The following is a 13,844-nucleotide window of genomic DNA, read 5'->3' on the forward strand; positions in this document are numbered from 1 at the left end:
TTTCAATTAAAAAAATAATAATTTAGTTAAACGGTTTGATCAAGTTAACAACTTTTTTTCTCAGTGTACGTGCAAATAGAAAGAACGTTTACAATTTGATAATCTAGCACCCGCCATAGTGATTTACGTTGCGGTAATAACTTCCGATGTGTACGAGAAGCTAATCAGGTGTTAACCGTAGCGCAGGAAGCGTGCAGGAGTCGTCTCGCGAACGCGATCGATTGCCCCTTCTCGGATAAGAACGAAAAGAGTCCGCGGCTTTTTCCCGACCGGTCATTGCGCCCGGTATGGATTAATGTAACGCGGGTAATGGCTCATTAACGAGAGCACGTTCCGACGCGTCCAAGTGAGCCGTAAGAGCCGTTCTCGACCTTTGGGGCACCATATAAATCTCAGACCTGGTTTACTCGCGCATTCCGCGATACACTTGCTATACAGGGTGTCCCAGTCTCGCCACGTTCCCTTCGAGAAATTTAGAGCCAACAAGCCTGTCTTAAAAACGTTTGATTAATCATCTTTATAAATCTGGAAAAATTTGGATAACCGCGCGACTTGCTTTAATTATGAATTAAAATTCTGTAAAAAATACACGTAATATTTATCTACTTATGACAGAATAAGGAATAAAGAATTTTGATATATAACTAGCAGAATCTTAAAATTCAGCAGAATAAAAATTTTCAATTTTTCTTTCATATAATTGAAATATTATTGTTATTAACAGTTTGCATATTTATGTTAAGAAAAAATCAAACACACAGTGTGCAAACTCTGTGTAATGTTGGGTCACCCTGTGTATACCGGATCGGAGTACCGTGCTCGATTTACTCGCTTCAATCATCGAGCGCACGAGCTTCCACGGACGCGGGAAAAACGCGGACTTCTGTATATTGCGCGCGTCTAGTAGTAATCCGGCAGCTTCATCGGTTACCGAGAGACCGACGCGTTAATTACTTTCGTGTTTCAGGGTGTGCAAACACGCGACTAGATACGCGCGAATCACCGGTGGGTGTGTGTAAAACAAGCAGATGCTCAGTTAGCGTCTGCCGCCTCTATCTTTTTTTTTATTTCCACATCAATCGTATACGCAATCTTTAATTATCTTTTGCTTCAAGACGATTTAGCGAATATTCGCAAACTTGAATGCTCCAGTAACTTTTTTTGTCGGCCCCGAAATGAAAATTTGATTTGATTCTTTCGATAAAAAGGTTCTTAAATAATTTTAAAACTTATTTTATATCCTCTAAAAAAACTTGCGTGTTTCAGGGTGTGCAAACACGCGACTAGATACGTGCGAATCACCGGTGGGTGGGTGTAAAATGAGCAGATGCTCAGTTAGCGTCTGCCTCTATCTTTTTTTTTATTTCCCCATCAATCGTATACGCAATCTTTAATTATCTTTTGCTTCAAGACAATTTAGCGAATATTCGCAAACTTGAATGCTCCAGTAACCTTTTTTATCGGCCCCGAAATGGAAATTTGATTTGATTCTTTCGATAAAAAGGTTCTTAAATAATTTTAAAACTTATTTTATATTCCCTAAAAAAACTTGCTCGAAAACAAGCATCAAATGTCCAAATATAAATCAAATTAAGAATACCAAATACATTTATATTCTAATTTATTTAAGCTATTTCTGTAAATAATATTCTGTAAATATACGAGAAGATGTGAATCTCAAGTGCACTCACCATTGTCCCAAGCGGCTTCCTTAGTCCTAAGTAATGCAGCCAGTCCGATGTTATCTTTGGGCATGACTCGATTCAACATATTATCCGAACCCTCCGCGTTCGCCATCGCCAATTGATTGAATTCGACTAAATGCTCTTTTATCAGAGAAAATCTGCGAAAATAAAATAAAGAATACGTGAGAAAGAGATAAATTTGAATCGATTAGATATAAGTTGCTATTTTATTTTTGGATTTTTTAAAAATTTGTTTAATATAAAAATCCTCTCGCGTATAAAGTAAATTCGGAAAAATATGTGTAAAGGAATTTTACAATTAATAGACTATATACCAGGGACTTCTTAAAGTAAAGTGCAGTATCCCGGTATGAGAGAAGGGTTAAATTCCCTTTTCGTTGCATCAAAGATCGTAATATCAATTGTCATCGCAGTGATAGCATGAGTCACGAATCGCGCGAAACTATGTGTTGGAAAAAGAATTCCCGGTCCTTTCTCAATCGGTCGTTTAAGTCCCAGTAAAGGGCTGACGAGACTCAATTTCGTCCCGTGACGTAGAGAAAGACTTGGCGAGTCCGCTCGCAGTACAACTTAGATACGACGAGAAGTAACGTCTCGTCGGTATCAGGCGATTTTCGTCGCAGCCAGAGAAAGGCGTATCACGTACGCGATGTAGAATGCCTCAACTTTTTCTCTCCCCTTTCTTATATGTGCGGCACGTATGCTTGAGAAATATATTCTTCCCCGAATACCCATTACGAGCCATCATCCCTCCTTCCGTCTCCGGGCAAGCCTCTCCTTAGTCGTAAACAAGATTGAATCACCGTCATCCGAAGTCGCTCCAAACGGAAGGAAGAGGATTGAGTTAAGATTGGTCGAAAATAAGAAAAGGGAACGCGATGGAAATTCTGAATGCCTAATTGATTTCCCACTGTCTGAAACATCTCACTGTTTCACCTTTGAATCGAAGAGAAAATTCCTTAATACGAAGATCGGGAACAAAAATACCATTTTATATAATTAAAATTTAAAAATACATAAGAGAATATAAAGTTTCATACAAAGATTGTGCAATTATTCTTCCTCATTCGCGAAGGAATAAAAACTTAACGCGCTCGAAAAATATTTATCGTCTAATGGATCGTAGAATTTTATCGGTGTTGTTGCGTCCTGCGCGGACATTAAACTTTCTTCGTTTTTTTCTCTCCTTTTTTAAACGGCACTTGGACATTGCGCCGTATAATCCGCGAGGAGGCAATAAAGCCGGGAATGATCGAGGGGCGAGCGCCGAAGGCGGAAATTGAACGCGAGTTGAACTTTACGCTCATCGCGCGAGCGTTGATTTGGTTCGGTCGATTTGGTCGCGTTGTTCAGCCGGATTGAAATCGATGGCTGCGTCTTTGCAAGCCGTAAAAGCAAGACCGTAAGCTCCTTCTTCTTTCTCTTTCTCCTCATCACCTTCGGCCGAGGAAATTCACAGCGAGGCGGCGAGAGAGGGAAGGAACGTGGATAGAAAGTCACGCGAATCATGTCGTGGCTTCGCGCCCGCAGTAGTACAAGCGCGTTTTGATCAGACAATCGCAGGGATCTCCAATTTCTGCGTGCGAGATGACAATTTTTAGCAATTTTTACATTATTAAATCACACAGAATTCTCTTTAACGTGTCTTAATGAAATAAAATATCTCGAAAAATATTTTTACTCAAGATACGATTCATCAACAAACAATTCCACCTGAAATTAAATTATACTCGAGTAACGAAAACTTCAGATTAATTAAATACAGAATGTTTAATATTACAAATGATGCGGTGAAGGGTTAAAACGTGTGTAACCTACCGCGGAAGCGTTTAAAACGGGCGGGAGGGAAGAGAGAGAGGGAGACTTATTCGTCGCCATCGGCCTTAATATTGTCGCACAGAGACACATTTACTTCGCTCGAGCTATTTACGACGGGGTAGGTTATAAAGGGAACCGTTGCACATATGTATAGGGGCGCATTAATCGTCGCGCTCGTGGTTTGATAGCCCCGGGGGTTGGCATTGCGACGCGATATCGCGGAGACCTGCCATTATGTCACGAGATACTCTGAAAATAAGCATTAGTCGAAATAGATATCTCGGGTAGCGACCGGCGGCCGCGATGATTAATGCGTTATAGACGGTGTGCAGCTGCGACGTTCCATTCGATGCCGTCGCAAAGGCAATTTGTGTGTATCGACGTTGCCGCAACATGCCAATAATTTCGTGTATATCGAGTCATTGAAATCTGAACGTCGTGTACCACGTAAAATTTTCTCGCTTTCAATATCAAATCTATAGGAACCATTTTACGCGCGTAAATTTCGGTGCAATTAAATTTTTATTCACGCATAATTAAGATTATTTATTCATTTGCCGGTTTTATGTTTTTCGTATTTTATAGCCTCTAAGATTCTTGTATTCTTAAGTGTATGTAGGTATTTCATAAGGGAAATCTATCGATTTCCGGTTAATTTATCAAATAAAAAAAAATACGCGCTTGCGAAGCGACGCGTTCGCTTTTCTATTAAACACGAACGGCAATTTACGACGCGCGTTACTATCTGACGCGATATTGGATTACCATGACGTTATTACACGCCAGACATGTGCGCGACGTTTTGTTAAATTACGAGCGGACGCGTCTTTCATCCCGCTTGAAATTAAATGTCGCGCTTTGGGAGATCTCAGCTCTTTCCGGTATCGAGGCGATGATAAGCGGAGCCGGCTTTATAATTGATTTCGCGAAGGTGATGAAGATAATCTTCTATAATAACCGTATTTCTCTCTCGAAATGTGAAATCTTGTGAAGATGATTATAACGAATAATTAAAATTACTTCATCACCGGATTTTTTATCAAAGTAACGAAGTGTTTTCACGACAAATATTTCATATTTGTATTGTTACTCTTGTATATATACATATATAAAACTATGTTTTTTTAATTAAAAAAATACAAATAAAATCATACATATCGATTTCAAAAATACGAGAAAAAAGGTTGCATAACTATACACGGGAATAATTGGTTATTGTTTTAAAAATCAATCCGTTTTCAAATTTTTTTAAATTGGTTTACTCTTGTCATATATATATGTGTGCGTTGTGAGTCTTGACGAATGAAATCCTTTCGAGGAATTTCCAGGCGCATTTGCTCGCAAAGTATTCGATCGCGCGTGATCGATAACTGTATTAAATTGGACAGAGTTTTCTGTTGCGCCGTCATGCGTTTATTAATTAAATTACCACGCCTTTTAATAAATCGAGGGATCGCCGGAGAATCGAGACTGTCGATAATCGTTTTTCTTTTTCTTCAACGCGAGGCAATTAGAACGCTCGCCGTGATAGGAAAATGACGAATTAATGGAACATCCTTTCAAACATAAGCTAAAAGCAATATGAAAATCCTCGCATATAACAATTTTGAATATTTAAATTAAATTGCCTTAAAATTAATTATCTACCCTCAATTATCGACGTTACATATATTTTATACTGCTTTTTTCTTCTCAGCATATTGCAAAAGAATAATTAATTACAAGAGATGTTATAATTTACATTAAAAAGTTGGAACCATTTTAGAAAAGCGTCACTGAAGAATGACAAGATATTAAAATTAATGTATAATGTTTGTAAAGAAAGGATGGATAGTAAAATATAGATATTTTTATACTTTGAATTTTTATGGCAGACATCGCAATATATTTGCCATTTTCGACCATTTCGGGGCAACGAATAACGAGACAGAGGAATGCACTTACTTGGCGGTCCTATAAAAAATGGCGCAGCCGTCGACGTACTTGCGGTCGTTCTCCGCCATCGTTTTCGCGCGGGACTTGGGCGAGAATATGCCATCGTAGCCGTCGTGCTTAAGCTCCGGCAAGAAGAAGTTGTAGAATTGGTCCGTCTCGACCTCTTGCAGGCTGATGATGTCCGCGGCGTAATGCCGTATCTCGTCGAGAATACCCTTCTTCCGGTATTCCCAGTCGAGCGCCCAGCTCGGACAGTAGCCGTACATCTGTCGCGTCGCATACTTGTCGCACAACACGTTATAACACATCACCGTAAATATGCCTGCAAAAAATGCAATCGACGAAACGTATATGTAAATATTTATTTTTGACATTTTATTATTTAAAAATAAGAAATACAAAAGAGAGGAAAGACTATTGCGTTTCCTCCTTCTATCACTCTGCATTTTTCCCTCAGGTATTACTTCGCTCGCAGAATATTTCATTCATTCCAGTCAAGAAATCGAATGATTCAACAACCATAAATTACTTCTTTTCCATCGTAAACAATGGGGGAATGTTTTGAACACTCTGGGAATCAACGTGCTCGTTTCTTTCGCAATCCTAATTTCATGTATTCACGATTCGGTTCGTAAGCCGTTCCACTTTCCTCAAGCCCCGTGTCTTTTCTTTTTTCCCTTTCCATTCTCCAATTCTCTTCCTGTTCTACGAGCTGTAAACACGAACAGACGGATACGTGTTGCTCAGACGCGGGCGTGGATAGATTCTCGCGATGTGGAATAAGAGGATCAGCATAAAGCGAACGAGCTGTCTTGCCGACGTCGCCCGGTTGTCTGCATAAATTTCCGACATCTTTTCTCTCTCTATCTCTCTCTCGCCTTTTGTTTCGTCTCACGCGACCTCGCGAGTTATCCGTCGCGTGTAGTACAATATCGTGATTAGAGCACGCTAATGCGAATCATCAAGTGCATCGCGTCCCTCCTTATCACTCGAGACATTTATGGCTCGAGTAGCAACGGCTGTCTGTTTCTACTCGCGTTGCTCGCCTTCCTTCGCGCATCGGAAAACTTTAACACTCGCGGATTGATCCGGTCTGTTATCAGGGTCAATCTTTTCGCTCGCAACTAATTCGCTCATGTGTTCGCGGACGAGGTGAGATTTCGGGGCGTTTTCGATGCCCTTGAAAAATACATCTCGCTCCGATACGTTGGAACTAATTTGAAAGCGGCCCGGACGATAGACGGTCGAGCTAAACCAGTATAAATCAGCGGTTCTATTACCGCAAACGCGATCGCGAAAGAGAGAGAGAGTGTGTGTAAATAATTGAACCGCGGTATATCCCCGCAATCCAATAACGTGTACGCGTACTCTGCTACGTTAGTAACTCGAAGATATCGCAGCCTGTCGAGGGAGAGAGAGAGAGAGAGAAATAGAAATGGTTAGGTAGGTATCGGCATCACAGATTCGCCCCAAACCGTCGCTCCGAAAACGCCGTTAATCATTCAGCCACATACGCGAATCGGTCCCGCGTTGCCTTCGTAACTCGATTCGAGAAGAGGATACGGATAGAATGATGCTGTAGTATCGAAACACTGACACTTTGCTCCGCGATACAACGTATACCTAATAATTTAATGTCAATTTAATGCTTAATGAGGTAGAAATCAAGGCTGTTTCTAATTTTTATTATCGACCACTATCACCGCGAAGCGAGATGTAAGACGTGAGATAACGCGCAAAATGTAAGACAACATTAATTATATATAGATGTAGGGCGTTCCTGGGGCGGCGCGCGTGAGCGCTTTTAATCTTTAATTATCCGTTCCCGACGCGGACGCGGCGATAGACTCGCTCGATAGGCCGATTTTTTCATTCCCGCGATAAATACGATCGTTAACGATCCGTCGATTCGTTTCCCCCCCCCCCCCCGAGCCTCCTTCACTCCCGAGGGATTGTTAACACGACCATCTCGACGAGTCCTCGAGCGTTCGCCGACTAAGTCGGCGATTGTCTTAACGGGGGATTATTCGGATTCGATCTTGCGTGAGATATGCGACGTTAATGGGCGCCCCGTCGTTTCCCCTTCGTACCGCAAGACCGACAAGATGGAGACAATGATGAATATATTGGATTCGAGAAGCGATTTTATCGCCCGCGAGACGACCATGATAAGGAAGGTGACAATACGTTATTATGGTCTTTTGATATTTCTTCCGCAGCGAATGATTATGCTAATATTTTTAAAAATACTTTATTATGGGATATCATTTTTTAAATATGTGCAATATATAAATTTACAAATGTAACATTATAAATTAATTTAATGGAATTTTAAAGAAACGTATATTTATATTTTCCTATTTTTTTCTTTCTCCCCTCTCTTCAGCTTTGCTTTATTCTTTTTAAGGAATATTGCCTATATCTCTCGAAGGTCTTAATGTTGTTATACGTTTTGATGTTAAGAGCGGGTGTGTTTTTTAGGCACTTTACCTTCGGCAAAACCACTTTGGAGAGGATTAGCTTAATCCGAGGTTTACCGGTCCAAACTGATAATGACCAAAGTTATCAAATAGTTATAGTACACATCGCTACGATCTATGACCATATCCCCGAGGTACCGAAACTTGATCACTTCTCCAAGTACGGCACATTTATTGGTAACGAACTAAGTCAAACAAACTCAAGTTTCGCCAACCGATATTAATTATATATATATACATCCATGCTTCTGCATCCGGTATGATAGTATTTACGATATCTGTCGGGATAAACGCTCTTCGCTATATTAGCATCAAGAAATTTGCATCTGTAATACAGTAAATTTCTATATTATTTTCTTCTATTCAATAAATTATATGTATTATACACTTATTGAATGTCATTTTTTAATTATATAATTTTAATAATTGTTTTATCGATTTGTCGGAGACATTGTTGCGATAAAATTCCCTTAAATTCCACTTATATTCATTCTTAAGAGTCTCAATTTTCATTATCAACTGCGGACGATAACGAGGCGAATGTTTAACGGTTAACGAAACGATGAGCCGATAAAAGTATTCGCGAAGAGTTTTCGGCGAATGCATTCGAGCAAACTTTTGGCGTAAGATGTTCTGCAATATCATAAAGTTTGACGAGCTTGGTTTGCTCAGCAGCCAATCTGTTAATCACTTTAATCTGCGAAGTGTTTTAGTCGCTCGGAGGAATATGCTCGGAGGGAGCACTTGCCAAACTTCGACCGTCGGGCAAGTGACAAATACAGACAGCAAACTCGTCGCGAATGCAACGCAGATACACTTGAACTTGGATAAGTGCGTGCAAGAAAAACTTTTAAGACAGGTTTAAAAAAGTCATTCCTAAACTTCAATCTTAAATTCGCAATATTAATCGTTATTAATCGTTCGTTGAACATGTTAAACATTTGATGAAATTTGATTTTAATTTTATACGCGATGCCATAATTGCATAATATTTGTAATAAAAAATAAGTTTTTTGTTATATGAGTTTTTTGTGTAATATGAGTTTTGTAATAAACTAATATTGAAAAAAGAAAGAAGTGTTGTCGCTTCTCTGCGCTCCAACTACCGCGCGTTGGTTTTTATGCCATTTTCTTTTTAATTTTTTTAAAAATAAGTATAACACTGTAATAAAACAAGACAAGGGACGAGTGTACGGAAACAAGTATATAGTGGAGAACGACGGCGGCGGCAATCAATGGCAGCGTGTAAGCGGTGGTCCATTCACGACTAGACATTCTCTCCGAGGTCAACGATGCCGAGCCGCGACCTGCCCCAAGAGTCGCCAAACCAGTCCGCGAGAGAGAAGATCCGAACAGGTTACCTAATTTACACACGCCAGAGAGTCCGCCGCTCGCTCTCGCGTGCTGCGCGATCGTGCTTGTACCGGGTGTACGACAAATAAGCCGAGATTGTTTGAGTAATAAGATTAGCGGACTGCTCGTGTGTTGTCCTGTAAACAACCGAGGTAATTTTTTCGAAGGAATCAACCTTGTCGAAGAATATCTCCGCGAAGTTTCAACAATCGCGTTGTACGATTTACGAAATATCTCTTCTAAAATATCCTAATCGGGTCAACTTCATACAAAGATCAGGACGATAAATAAGCGACTTTGCGGCACAACAAACCCGTGCAGCTGTACGCCGAAATAGTTGGCTCATAAATCGGTATTACGGTGAATCTCCGGTTCGCACAGCGCAATGGGATATTTACAACGTAAAAATCTACCGCGAATAGTTGGCCAACCCGTCGAAATTCAAGAGACCGACCCAGTTTCTAGACTCGTAGATCGAAATGTCGCGGTCGAGCCCAGCGATTTTGCAAATGCATAAACGCGGCGTGCCTCATAGAAATGTAACGATATAAATCGACGGAAAAGAAGTTTGCCTCTGAGCGTACATTCGAACCAAAGTAGCATATATTTCTCTGCGATACCGCGAGACATAAAGGTGTTTTTTTTTTACAACCCTCTTGCGCTCTATGTTGCAACATAATGATACATGTTACGACTTCTCTATCTTTGAAAATATGTTTTTAAAATTTAAAAAAAATTTTGTAGCGTATGTACGTGGTGCTTCAAGTTATAATAAAAATTAGATAATATCGAGTAAAATAATATTTACAATTAATAAAATTTATTAATGGGGGTAGAAACAATTTTTACAACTTTCTTGCGCTCTATGTTACAGCATAATGTTACGACTTCTCTCTCTATCTTTGAAAATGTTTTTAAAATTTAAAAGAAATTTTGTAGCGTATGTACGTGGTGCTTCAAGTTATAATAAAAATTAGATAATATCGAGTAAAATAATATTTACAATTAATAAAATTTATTAATGGGGGTAGAAACAATTTTTACAACCCTCTTGCGCTCTATGTTGCAACATAATGTTACGACTTCTCTCTCTATCTTTGAAAATATGTTTTTAAAATTTAAAAGAAATTTTGTAGCGTATGTACGTGGTGCTTCAAGTTATAATAAAAATTAGATAATATCGAGTAAAATAATATTTACAATTAATAAAATTTATTAATGGGGGTAGAAACAATTTTTACAACCCTCTTGCGCTCTATGTTGCAACATAATGTTACGACTTCTCTCTCTATCTTTGAAAATATGTTTTTAAAATTTAAAAGAAATTTTGTAGCGTATGTACGTGGTGCTTCAAGTTATAATAAAAATTAGATAATGTCGAGTAAAATAATATTTATCAATTAATAAAATTTATCAATAGAGAGTAGAAATAATTTTTTATAAATCAATAAAGCTTTGACAATCTTTTTGCTAAGTTATTTAAGCTTAACAAACGAAGGAAAATGATATTGACTGTATAGCATGTATCTCGGAACCTCATGTCCTAGAATCTAAATAAGTCTGATTGATCGCTATTATTTGATCGTACTTATGGTTGTGGATCGAAATAATCGCGGTAATCAAGAAACAGGCAACGGCGATGACTCCACGAGGCGAAAATAATAGCCAGTCTGGCCATTTATTATTAACTAACAGTAACAAACGCGGCACAATCGTAGATATAACGCCGCATCGATGACGGTAATAATTGCGACAAAAGCGGCAACGATGATTACCGCGCGCGCGCGCCGAGGCAATAATAATTTCTAATAAGAACATAATCGCGCGCGTGCAAGAGCAGTTACGAGCATCGGAATGATAATGGCGCGTAACTGCTCCGTGTCCCATAGAAACCGACCCGGTCGTGTGCAAGGGCCACCATAATGAGTATGATGGTGAGCGTCGTCGCGAGGTGCAAGAAGTAATTTGCACGAACCTGTCGGCCGCTACTATCAGGACCGAATTACGTTACTCCTCGCCACGTGGGAGGTTATTACAAAGCTTTCTAATCTAAATTCCTCTCGATAGAAGATGCCGGCAGAAAGATAATGAATGGAAATAATTATCAGTCATGTTCAAATCGTTGTCGAGTGGATCTTTCAGGTTTATAAGAAATTAATTCCAAGAGAGATGAACGTTTACACTCTGTCCGATCCTCGACGGCGCAGCCAGGTCCAGTGCCACTTTACGAAGGTGCACATGTGTACCGACCTATCACGGAGCAACGGAGATAATGCCGAATGTAATTCCGCGCGTTCCGGAGCGTACGCGCGAAACGAGGATAATTGTCGGCCAGTCTCGCGCGGTATAACGGTGATGACGACGGTGAGATCTATCCCGAATACGTAACGTTCGGGCCGCAGTCGTTGCGATAATTACAGCCATCGCGGAGAAATTGGTTTTAAGGGCGTTCGCATATTTCCTAAATTGCCGCATTCGTAAAACGATAGCTCTCCGAATATAAATGGCGCGCATAGAGCAATTACGAGCCGGCGGCGGCATCATACAAATCGTTGTACTAGAGAGGAAGAGCTTGAATTTCTCTCTTTCTCCTGACGTAATATTCTCGTCGCATGGTATGTAATATTGGATTCCGACCGTTTACTTTATACGACGCATCTTTACCGAATTTCCCGAGGAAATACGGAATGCGTTATAAAGCGCACGGTGGTATATATTTTCTGATAAATTTCATGTTACATTCATTTCTCCTTCACGAGAAAAATTAAATAATCAGCTAATTATAAAATGACTTATTGGTATAGTAAAAGATCAATTGTCATGTAATGATTATTACAATTATTTTATCCTGATTAACATTAGTTATATTCATTATAATTTATGTGTACTATAATAATTGTCTGCTATTTATATTAATTATATATAATAACGAAACAGTCACTCGCGCAATATCTTTATAACAAATTATTCTTTAAGCTATGATTAGAGAACAAAAACTTACCGTTTATTCCGACTTGAAATCTTTGATTAATTTTATTTTAATTGGAATAATAATACTGCATTTTCGAAAGATTATATGGTGTACCTTTCCAGTTAAATTTTTAATTTTATGAAAAGATCGTAGATCTCTATATTTTTTCCGAAAATGCATTCCTACTGTTGATTGCGGCATTTTATGGTACACTTTATATGTGAGGTTCGCTAGTGGGAATTGCCAGAGCATTTTATAAAAGACTGTAATTTACTCAGAATTTAATGGCCCGCCCTTTCAAGCAAAGTGTAATATTTTCAGATAAAAACGAACCATTCTCTACATTATTCGCCATTTCTAGCGTAATGCGCTTCTCTAAATATTGACAAATCACTAGTTATTGTGCATGCATATATAGAGAGATAATAATAGCTAGAAGCAAACATTATACGTGATAGTTGGATTATATTAACTGCTTGTATTAATTATAATTATTGTGTAATTATTGTGTAATTATTTCGAACCAAACAAGCAATTCTATGTCGCAAAGAAATAATAAGAATGCAAATTACTTGACATTATTGTGATTAGGAGAACAAGCTCTACCAATCGTGAAACACAAAAACGAACTAAAGCATTCTTTTCTCGTAATCTTCAATTTTCGAAAATCAAACAAAGATCGATAAAACATACTAGCAATGTAATCCAATCAAACTTACTAAAGAACAACCAGACAAATACACCGTCTACAAACGCATCTACAAACGGTATAACTAATCAGCGACCGTCGTAAGTATAATGGGCCCTCTCGTAAATAATGAATAGCGTAAACCGTAGTGAAATGATTTATTGCGTCCAGCGCGAGCCGACAATGGCTTCCTTTTGGACGGCAGCTCCGAACAGCCGTTTGTACCTCTCCCTGCCCGCGCGCGCGCGCTTTCTCTCCCTCTTTCACCCTTCCCACTACCTCGACCGCTGCCGTCGAGCCGGTGTCGCGCAATAAATCTGTCCAGATGGTGCGGTACATAGCCGTCGACGGTGGGATGCTGCGCGACGCGACACGGCGCTTCGAGGCTGCGAAATTCGTCGTCGGCATTGACCGATCGTCAAGACATCCCCCTTGTCGCTTAGACGGAGGGAGTACGTTGAGGTTCGCGAATGATTGCACCGTAAAATTGAGATAGAGACGGTGGTGAATAGCGTATGCAAGATTTCCCTGATTCTTTAGTAAATGTTAGGAATATTTGTTTTCTTAGAAGATCGCAAATAATTTAGATAAGACTTATAAAAAATATTAATAATTACTTTTATATCCCGGATGATTCATATATCCCGGATGATTCTGGATTTATGGAAGATGGAAAATACAAAGATTAATTTAAAAAGGTATTTGGCGCACGTACCTTTATCGTTACTTTCGCAGAAGCGATCGAAGCAACACGATATCGACAGGAGTATAAAAACTAATAACTTTTATCGCGCATAAAGGGTGTTTCATTTCGAACACGCTCGTGGGAACAATCTCGCTAATTCAACGGGGCGAGAGGAGCGTACTTATGACTTCCAGTACAAGCGAATGAA

At 39.3% G+C, this 13,844-nt stretch overlaps 1 protein-coding gene across 5 annotated transcripts in view; it reads right to left on the reverse strand.

Moving 5' to 3' along the window:
• Positions 1-13,844, reverse strand: part of Twin (CCR4-NOT transcription complex subunit 6-like twin) — a 484,682-nt gene that overhangs the window by 15,740 nt on the left and 455,098 nt on the right. For all 5 annotated transcript variants that reach the window (XM_083107017.1, XM_083107021.1, XM_083107020.1 and 2 more), the window contains 2 exons: positions 5,469-5,781; positions 1,692-1,843 (listed from right to left, as the gene is read on the reverse strand). In XM_083107017.1, coding sequence (XP_082963143.1) covers positions 1,692-1,843; positions 5,469-5,781 — 465 coding nt within the window. The remainder of the gene's footprint in view (positions 1-1,691; positions 1,844-5,468; positions 5,782-13,844) is intronic.

This window comes from Camponotus vicinus, unplaced genomic scaffold (genome assembly GCF_025532165.1).
Source record: "Camponotus vicinus isolate PSW18456_S1 unplaced genomic scaffold, iyCamVici1.0 SCAF_8, whole genome shotgun sequence".
NCBI lineage: Eukaryota > Metazoa > Arthropoda > Insecta > Hymenoptera > Formicidae > Camponotus > Camponotus vicinus.